We start from the raw sequence: 9,996 nt of genomic DNA on the forward strand, positions 1-9,996 counted from the left end.
AGGAACCCAATTGGGTCGAACTGGGGAAGATCGCAGTCATTGGGCTTCCAGCGCCACCTAGCGAGTTGTGCAGCGTTGGATTTGTTGTCGGAGATGCAGTTACAGCCCTTGAAGATCTCCTTGCACTTGTTGTCGTATCTGGGAATCCTCGAGGCGTCGTAGATCCACGTTCCGTGGGAAAAGTCGCAGGAACTGCAGTGGGAGTGGTCGATCTGGAGGGTGCGAAGGGGGTGGGAAGTTGAAGGGGATGTGGTGGTTCTGAATTGGGAGAGGAGGGGAGGATGAGGTTGGATCTAGGATTTTCTTGGTTTTGTGGATCTGGGTCAAGAAATTAGTTTTTTTTTTTTGAAACTCAAGAAATTAGTTAATTAGGGCTGAGATTAGTTAATTAAGATTTAATTAGGGCTTAATTTTGATTTTCAATTAATCATTTGAGTTGAAATTTAAAAAAATAAATAAAAGCCACGTGGAAATGCCATCTATGATAAAATTAAACCACATCAGACCCAAACACACTTTGTCCTTAATTGGATTAAAAAAATTATTTTAGGGACCCAATTTGATGCGAAAATTTTATAAAGACCAGAGTTGATTTCCTTTACAATTCCAGGGATCAAGAGAGTATTTAAAGCCAAAACTAAAAGTAAAAAAAAACTCCATATGTGAGAAGTGTCCGTGTTTCAGATAAATGTCAAAATTCGATTGGAAATGGGGCCTATTAAATTGTTTATCCGAAGATTATTAGATGTCGGAATCAGCATTCTGTGGGCGCTGATAAGCACGACAAAGATTTTCAAAAAAAAAAAAATGAGAAAATGAGAATTGAGAAGTGACTTCCCTTTCCCTCTTGCACATCAATATCAATCTTGATCTTACGTGGAAGCTCAACTTTGCAATACAACTTCGGTTTGCGTGCCTATCCTTTTCTCTCATTTAAATTCTATAATTTATTCATTCTTCATTACATTTTCTTCTTCCCTTCTCATCATTCATCAGTATCACCTTAGCGATTTCACCTTCACGTTGCTCCTCTGCTCCTCTTATACAATCATGACACTCCTCTCTTCTAAGAATCCAGGTCCGTTTTTTTTTTCATCATCTCTGTGATTTTATTTGCAATTCCCTTTTTGACTCGTCTCCGATCTCAATAGAAATTGAGTTTTTCTAATTTGATTTGTGGTTATCATTGTTAACAATCAATACACTGCTGTATATGTTGATTATGTTTGTTTATTTATGTGCCTGGGAGAAAGGATCATAATGCTTCTCTAAAAAAAGAGAGAAGAAAGAATTCAAATGAAAAAGAAGCAAAAAAAAAAAATTAGTAAATGAAGTCTTTGGCGATATCTTTCTCCGTACACACCGTCTGACGATCGAACTATTGACTAAATGCTTAAGAAACCCAGTTATCTACCAATTGTACTCAACCTTATTGGTATTAAATGGAGTCTTTGGTAAACCAAATGGACCCAAATTTGTTTCGCATTTCGTGCGTGTTTGGATACATGGTGGGATAAAAAATCATGGTGTAGACAAAATCACAGCCACAAAAGTTGAGGGAAGTTGCTTCAGTCCATGGTGATTTTGGCTCAGTGTGTGTGCCGCCGTTTTAATTTCCAAACAGTGTATCAACTGCCAACATGATATTCGTATAGTAATGATAATCGCTAACAATAAGGAACGCGATTTTCACGAATAAATAAATAGATTGGGGGAAATGTTTCTATTTTAATTTTAATGCAAACATGTGTCTTTAGTTTGAAGCAATCACTTCTGTTTGGAAGATTTGGTACAAAGAGATTCTTGTTTAAGCCTGGTGTACTTGGCTTGATTGAACTGTGCAACTGGCAAATCACAATTTTCATTAGTGTAATGTAAGTGTACTAGTGTGTTATAATGTATATGTTCTAGCATTTTATTGACTTAGTGCACTGCACCCCAATTGGGTGAGATGAGCTTTATGCAAGGAACTTTGCTTGATTCAATGTTTGATCACTGGCTGCACAGTTATTTTTGTACATTGAAACAGAAGACTCAGCTATAGGAAATATGTTTTCTTCTTATGCTGTGCTCCAGTAATTTTTTTACTTTCTGACTTCTAATACATAGTTGATTGATATTTTGAATTCAATTATTGTACATGACACTTAATTTGTGCTACTTCTGATAAAAAATTATCACTAATTATGATAGTTATATTGAGCTATTTTGCATTTTAATGGATGCTTTGATTCACACAGAGGATGCTACCAAAAGGGCAATGCCTTCCTATTTTAATTTACCACCACTGGATGTTTCTGCTGCATTTCCACAAGCAACTCCAGCATCTACATTTCCTCCTTGTGGTAAGAAATTTCTATGATAATTTGGTCATTTTAAAAGGGAAAAAATGTTTTCGTATCTTAAGATCAATCAGGGCTGCAAGCTAAGACTTAAGGATCTGTTTATGTTAGAACCCTAAAAACTAGAAGCCTAGGGACATGATATCCTCATTTGTATTCATCATTTATTATTCACCTGGAAGTAATATGGCTTATAGACCAGATCTAGTTGAGGCGCAGAGAGGCAGAGCTTCTCTGCCCCTAATAGGTGGCTTTATCAATTATTAATTTTTCTATTATAAGTCACTAGGCTTCTAATACCCTGTTCAACCTTCTGTTCTTCCTAGTATATACTCAGTACTCACAGAATTGGAGCTCTAATAGAGTTCTATAAGATATCAAATTCATGCCAATTTTCATTCTTTCACACTTGTAAATGATTACTGTAGGCTTCGGAGTCCAGGTAGACTTTTTAATTTAAATATGCTCCTTTCCCCCTTGAAGCTAAAATAGCTCAAGTGGCAAGAGCTGGGGGACATATGGGTTGGGGAGGGGAAGGTCCAGGGATCAAATCCCTGGAGGGGAAATTTGGCCGATCAAAAAAAAAATATCATGTTGATTTTCTGTCATAGTGATAAGGTTGGACATAATACTCTGATGCTATAAGTTTTGATTCACATTCTACATGGTTCCCCCCCCCCCTTTTGTCCATATTGAATGGCTTGGAAAGTTGGTATTTTTTGCGGATATTTTGATTGAAAGAAGACATGCTTCAGGAATTTATGTCCATTTTACCTCTCTTGATGTTTGAAAACTCCAGCTTCAGATTATTTTCAATTTGATGACTTGCTGACACCAGAGGAGCAGGCCATCAAGAAGAAAGTTAGAGAGTGTATGGAAAAAAATATTGCTCCAATAATGACCGAGGTATGTTTCTGCGATGCTATCATGCTATTACTGTTTGGACGCAAATTAGTGCAATATAAAATTGTTGATGTTATCTCTTTTCTTATTTCAATCACACCATCTCATTGCTTTTATGTTTTTTCGTCAGTATTGGGAGAAGGCCAAGTTCCCATTTCATGTTATTCCAAAGCTTGGTGCATTGCGTATTGCTGGTGGCACAATCAAGGTTCGCTCTGCATATTTTCCTATATTATTTTAAGGTATTACATAAGGTCAAGGGAGTTATGAGCAAGCTCTGATTCTCAGGGTTACGGTTGTCCCGGTCTTTCTATAACTGGAAGTGCTATAGCTATTGCAGAAGTTGCAAGGGTTGATGCAAGCTGTTCAACTTTTATTTTGGTCCATTCATCCTTGGCAATGCTCACTATTGGTAGTACCTTTGTTTCTCAATAATCATTCTCTAAATATTGTTTCATATATATTGAATGGATTTCTGTCAGTAGTTCCTGATATTTTTTTAACTTTTGATTAACTGTCAAGTTTAGCATTGTGTGGATCAGAAGCTCAGAAGGAAAAATATCTGCCTTCGCTGGCACAGTTAGAAACTATAGCATGTTGGGTAAATTGCCTATCTTAGAATTGATTTGTTTTGCATTTTTTCTGAAGTAGCACTTCTCAAAGTAGGTTATTTTCTTAACATTAGGCTTTGACTGAACCTGACTATGGAAGTGATGCCAGTGCTTTGAAGACCACTGCAACTAAGGTGCTTCGCTCTTTGTGTTTTATTTTCTATTTGCTTCTTCAGCTAGATGCATTTTGCTTTTTTTCGACTTATTTGTCTTTTTAATTAGTCATATTGTCACTTTGCGCAATGGTTCCGAAGTTCAATAGTGCTGATGTTCTTGTCTTGCTTTGCTTTGAAATAATCAGGTAGAAGGAGGTTGGATCCTGGAGGGCCAAAAGCGGTGGATAGGAAACAGTACATTTGCTGATCTGTTGGTTGTCTTTGCTAGGAATGCGACAACAAATCAGATAAATGGGTTTGTGATATATGTTCTTATTTTCATTATTCAGTCTGTGTGCATATGCAAGCTTATTTATGAATTATTAGCTTATTTATAATAGACAAACTCATCTGATAGCCATGCAGATCCACTTATTTATATTATACTCTTGCTCTGCACACCCCATAACAAAAAAGAGGGAGTGAATGCAATGATTTGATCTGGTAAAAACTAAAATGTTAACCTGATGGATGCCCATTATGGCCCGTGGAATTCTTTTTCTTTTTTATACATTGGAAGATGGCCCGTGGAATTCTTGCATGCACTAAAAGACCAGTGGGAGAGATTTCTCTGATTATGGGGACACATGAAAGTGAAGAATATCTACAGTCAAAACGAAAGTTTAAATTACTTAGTACTGTTGAGATATATCCACATATGTTCTGTTATGATAGATTACTGTTATGATATATAACTTGTTAATGGACCTAATAGTCACTAATATAGCCTATAAAAACAACATAGTGAGATTGAAAGCATGTTCTCTGAGTTTATATATTCTGCGTTCCTATTGTATCCTCCTTCACCAGCAATCTTTTAATTACATATTTTTCTTGGATAATATTTCAGATATATTGTAAAAAAGGATGCACCTGGTTTAACAGTCACAAAAATAGAGAATAAAATTGGACTTAGGATTGTACAAAATGGAGACATTGTTATGAGAAAAGTTTTTGTCTCTGACGAGGACAGAGTAGCAGGTCTTGACTCTTTTCAGGATATAAGTAAGGTAAGGTTATTTATAATGTTTCTCTGCTGTTCTTCCAAAAATGAGTGCGTTAAGTTGGTTTATGTTAATGAAACTTCTATTACCTGATGAAGTAGAAGTAGTAGAGCATATCTCAACATTGGTTCTTGCATCTTCTTTGGGGCAGTGTTTGCACCTTCGTACTGTTTTGCAATTTTCTTTAGGTTATGGAAAAGATCATTCTCTGTCAAATTGTCAAGTTCTGCAGCCTAACTATTTACTTTTTCCTTTCTCCATGTAGTAGTTGCTCCGACAAAAAAGCCTAGAAAATTGTATGCATGGTATAATTTGAGACGTATTGTGGAATGTTTAGACGATAGACGTTGAAATTAAACCTGTTGCTGTAAATTGTAATATTGTATTTGTCTGATGAATAGAGTTTACTTGCAGTTGCTTGGATGAGAACCTATGTATGTTCCTGATGGATATTTTTTCTCTTTGTAGCATTAATAGCATTAGAGGTAGCAAAGTATAAGTGGAATCCTGAGGAATGGATTGCTCCCCTTTTGTTTTAGCTTTAAATTCCACATATATATGTCCTAAATCCTCTCAGTACGGATTGTTGTGAAGATTGAACAAATTTGGTTAAGAGCTTAGATGCAATTATAACTCTTGCATTAATCTTTATAGCTTCAATTAATTTTTTTCCTTTTAAGGGTCATCTTTCAAGCATACTTGATTTATACATTATCAATTTATCATTACTTATAGTTTTAAGTCCTCATTAAACAGGTACTTGCTGTTTCACGAGTAATGGTTGCTTGGCAACCTATTGGTATATCAATGGGCATCTACGACATGTGTCATAGGTATTTTTAATTAGAATGTTATTATACTTGAGCTTTTTCTGCAAATCATTTCTGAATTTGGAGTGGCTAAAAGGTATCTAAAGGAGAGGAAACAGTTTGGAGCACCATTAGCAGCTTTCCAAATCAACCAACAGAAACTTGTCCAGATGCTCGGTAATATTCAAGCTATGATTCTTGTTGGCTGGCGCCTTTGCAAATTGTATGAGACTGGTAAAATGACTGTAGGTCAGGCTAGCTCGGGAAAGGTAGTTTCGTATATCACATTTGTAACCCCCTGTTAATTTATAAGAAATACTAGTAACCTACTCTCTTTGATCTTCTATTGGTTGAAATTCATGTGAGGTCTATAAAATTGTCTTGGTCTCACTCCTAATTTGATCAGTCTCGCTCAAATTTTGGTGTCCCATATGAATTTTAATCAATAGGTGGGAATGTGTTGATAAAAAAATATGTTACTGGAACTTCTCCTTATCAAGAAAAGCAGTTTCACTGTGGTAGATGCCTGCTAATGAAGTTTGCCATCACTTTTCAGTCATGGATCACCTTGAGAGCAAGAGAAACAGCTGCTCTAGGGAGAGAATTGCTCGGTGGCAATGGTATTTTGGCTGATTTTCTTGTGGCAAAGGTATGAGTAATTCCTGAATCAAGATTTCTTTTGTTGAACCACCAATCTGATCAAAGATAAAATTGGGTTATGGATATTCATGCTAATGAGTGATCATCTAGCTTAACTATAATTTATAGATTCCTGAATAATACTTTCCATTGCTTTGCTGCTAATTGGCTATTAATGTTCATTTGTTCTCTAACATTTGTTTTTCTTCCTTCTTTTGCAGGCATTCTGTGATTTAGAACCCATCTATACCTATGAAGGCACTTATGATATTAACACCTTAGTTACAGGCAGGGAAATTACTGGTTTTGCCAGCTTTAAGCCAGTTCCCCAAAGAAGTCGAATGTGAATGCGTAAAACGTGTTCTTTCAATAGATTCCAATAAACCAGCGTCCAATAAACCAGCTTCTGTGTATCGCGAGTGTGTTATTATGACTGGGAATTTGTTGAAACAAGAAGTATTCAATAGTTATACAAACTAGACATGACTATTTTACGCTTGGGTAATTTGATTCTATAACAGCATCTCCAATGCTAGTTCTTATTTCTTAGTTCTTAGCACTATTCATGTGGGCCCGTACTGCCACATGTGCTTAAGCAACTCTATGCACATTTTGCTCCAACCATGAGTTCTTAGTTCTTATCACTATTCATTTGGTCTCACAATATCATTATAGTAGTAATATTTTTTACTTTCATATAATTTTGATTTAAATTTAAATGTTAATTCAATATCTAAATTAAATGAATTGATGAATGAGAGAAAAAAAATTAACTTTTCATGCTAAGAACTCAAAAAGTAAAACATCTTATATAAGAACCTAGTTCTTATTTTTAAGAACTAAGAAGTAAGAACTCCACGTCATCTCCTCCAATGGTTAAGAACTCAGTTCTTAGTTCTTAACTCAAAAATAAGAACTAAAAACCTTGCATTGGAGATGTTCTAACTAGAGGTATTCAATAGTTAAAGTCACACATATAAAGTACGACTCAACCCATCTTTTTATTTATGTTCTTTTGGCAAATTTAACGTCGAAGTCATTTTTGATATTTCATTAAAAAAATTGGTGTACAGCTTCCTATGTGGGGAAGCTAACTAACGAGAGAGGAAACTAACTAGTCAACTAATTACAAAACCAAACTTCTAACTTCATAGCTAATGACAAATGAAGCTGAAGCTAAGTAACAGCTTGGCTAGTACATACTTCACTTGACACCCCCTGCAAGCTGGAGAGTGTGTATTGTGCACTACCAGCTTGGACAAAAGATATTAAAGGGAGCAGGAGGGAGCAGGATCGGTGTACGAAATTTGGAGTGTGTATTGTGCACTACCAGCTTGGACAAAAGATATTGAAGGGAGCATGAGGTAGCAGGATCGTTGTACGAATACCGAGGGTTCGAGTCCCTCTCTTTCCGATGATTTGGTATGGTTTAGTTAGGATGTTAGCAAGCTGGTCATGAGTAAAATGATGAAAAAGTTTGGACTGAACTTTTCATGGAACAATCCAATTCTATGTGTTCTATCCTCATGAAAACTGGGATTTGTTGCAATTTGAATGTCACAATAAAGAAAGGCAGGAGGAAAGGTGAGCCACAAAAGTTCATACGCAGTTGCAGCAAGGGCACAATATTCGACCTCCGAGGACAAATGAGAAACAATGTGTTGTTTCTTAGACCTTCTGGAAATAAGTGAATCACCTAGAAAAACTCAAAAACTAGGGACAGAGCGGCGGGTTGAAGGGGATGAGGGCCAATCAGAATCACTGAAGGCTTTCAATTGAAGAGAAGAAAAGAAGATACCCTGACCAGGAGCTTCATTAATATAACGCATTGAGACGCACGATGATGAGCCATGGAAGGAGCAGATAAGAACTGAGAGAACTGTTGAACAACATAACTAATATCCGGACGAGTAGTGGTAAGAAATAGCAATCTACCAAGAAGCCTGCAATAAGCACTGACACTTGGGAAAACAGGTTCAAATTGAGAGTATAAAGCAGCTGATCAGGTCATTGGTGCGGAGCAGGGTTTGGAAGCAAGTAAACCAGTGTCAGATAAAATATCCAGAACATACTTTCTTTGACAAACTGAAATACCATGGGGAGAACGAGCAATTTCCAGCCCTAAAAAGTATTTCAATGAACCAAGATCCATGATGTGAAAAGTGGCATCCAAGTAGCACATGATAGAGGTAATCTCAGATATCATTTCCTGCCAATACTAAATCATCAACATAAGCCAATAATGTGGTAATTGAATGAGACCAATTCTCTTAGTAAAGACTAAAGAGAGAGGAAGACTGATGGTAGCCTTGACTGAGGAGAGCTAAAGGAAGCTTGGCAAACCATTGGCCCATTGCCAACTAGTTTGTTTCAGCCCATAAAATTATTTAGTGAGCTCGCAAACTTGATGGGGAGTGGCAGGAGTAAGGCCATGTGGTAATTCCATGTAGATTTTCTCATGAAGATCACCGTGTAGAGAAGCATTATTGACATCAAGCTGCAACCGAAGTTAAGAGTAGTTTAACAGTTAGCTTTGCAGCATGACTAAAAGTGTCAGAATAATCAAGGCCCTCTACTTGAGTAAACCCCTTTAGTTTTACCATCACACGTTTTATATCGTTTATTACTATCATCAGCCCGATAATTGATTCTATACACCCACTTACAACTAATAAGAACCAGTTGGTCTTTTCATTCATTGAAAGACTTACTTATACAAAATTCATAGAGTGAATATAAGATTTCTAATACAACTTGATAGCACATTGTTTCATGAAAACCAGAAAAGTAAAACAACTTAAACAAGCAATCTATCTAATGATATTCTGCATATCATCATTATTCATTACACTGCACCAAAAATCTTCATAATAGACTTAACCTACATAACCTAAGGAAAAGACTAACACAAACAGAACCTCACCACAAGGAATTTTGAGGAAGCAAATAACAAATTCAGTTTCCGTATAACCTTTCAGAAAATGAACCAATTGACAAGAATAAGTAATGAGGATGCAAATCACATGAAGGAATTGGTCGAAGTGAATCCAATTCTTCACAAAGTTTTCAAATCATTAAAATAGGAAGAAACTGTGCGACCTCTCTGATGAATAGAGTGAATTTCTTGGAGAAGATTTGATAAACGAAAAATGATCTCCCTAGGAAAACATTTCTTGTAAATTGTTCCATAGTTCAGCAGGATCTTCAATCTAGACAACACTTTGCAATTTGCTCTTATAAGGAACATTTTATCCAGGATAATCATTGTGGGTTTACAACGATCTCAAACTTCATAGAGACGACCAAATTCAGGTTGTGCCTTTGATAAAACCATTGATGACCTTAAAATTATTTTTCGAGATCAACACATGCTTCATCAATCTTGACTAGGTATGATATAGTTCATGTCTAATGGAGGTGAAACCTGGATGAAGATAATAAGGACTTGTTGAAATCGTCGATGGATCAATCCAAGGAGAACCATGAGGAGTTGTTTTTCATTATCAGAACTAGAAGAATGAATGGACGTCATG

At 36.2% G+C, this 9,996-nt stretch overlaps 1 protein-coding gene across 2 annotated transcripts; it reads left to right on the forward strand.

The window, feature by feature from the left end:
* Positions 1-756: 756 nt before the first annotated feature.
* On the forward strand, positions 757-7,005 carry LOC130748816 (acyl-coenzyme A oxidase 4, peroxisomal-like). Of its 2 annotated transcripts, XM_057602058.1 has the most exons (14): positions 757-906; positions 997-1,078; positions 2,241-2,345; positions 3,142-3,248; positions 3,376-3,453; positions 3,534-3,657; positions 3,773-3,846; positions 3,931-3,990; positions 4,158-4,267; positions 4,862-5,021; positions 5,772-5,848; positions 5,922-6,093; positions 6,381-6,473; positions 6,685-7,005. In XM_057602058.1, exons 2-14 carry the CDS (start codon positions 1,051-1,053, stop codon positions 6,808-6,810), a joined length of 1,314 nt encoding a protein of 437 aa, XP_057458041.1. In that variant the 5' UTR covers positions 757-906; positions 997-1,050; the 3' UTR covers positions 6,811-7,005. The 2 variants fall into 2 exon arrangements, with proteins under 2 accessions (XP_057458041.1, XP_057458040.1); XM_057602057.1 differs by having other exon boundaries at positions 830-1,078.
* The last annotated feature ends 2,991 nt before the right edge of the window (positions 7,006-9,996 follow it).

The sequence above is a fragment of the Lotus japonicus genome, chromosome 3 (assembly GCF_012489685.1).
Source record: "Lotus japonicus ecotype B-129 chromosome 3, LjGifu_v1.2".
NCBI classification, from domain to species: domain Eukaryota; kingdom Viridiplantae; phylum Streptophyta; class Magnoliopsida; order Fabales; family Fabaceae; genus Lotus; species Lotus japonicus.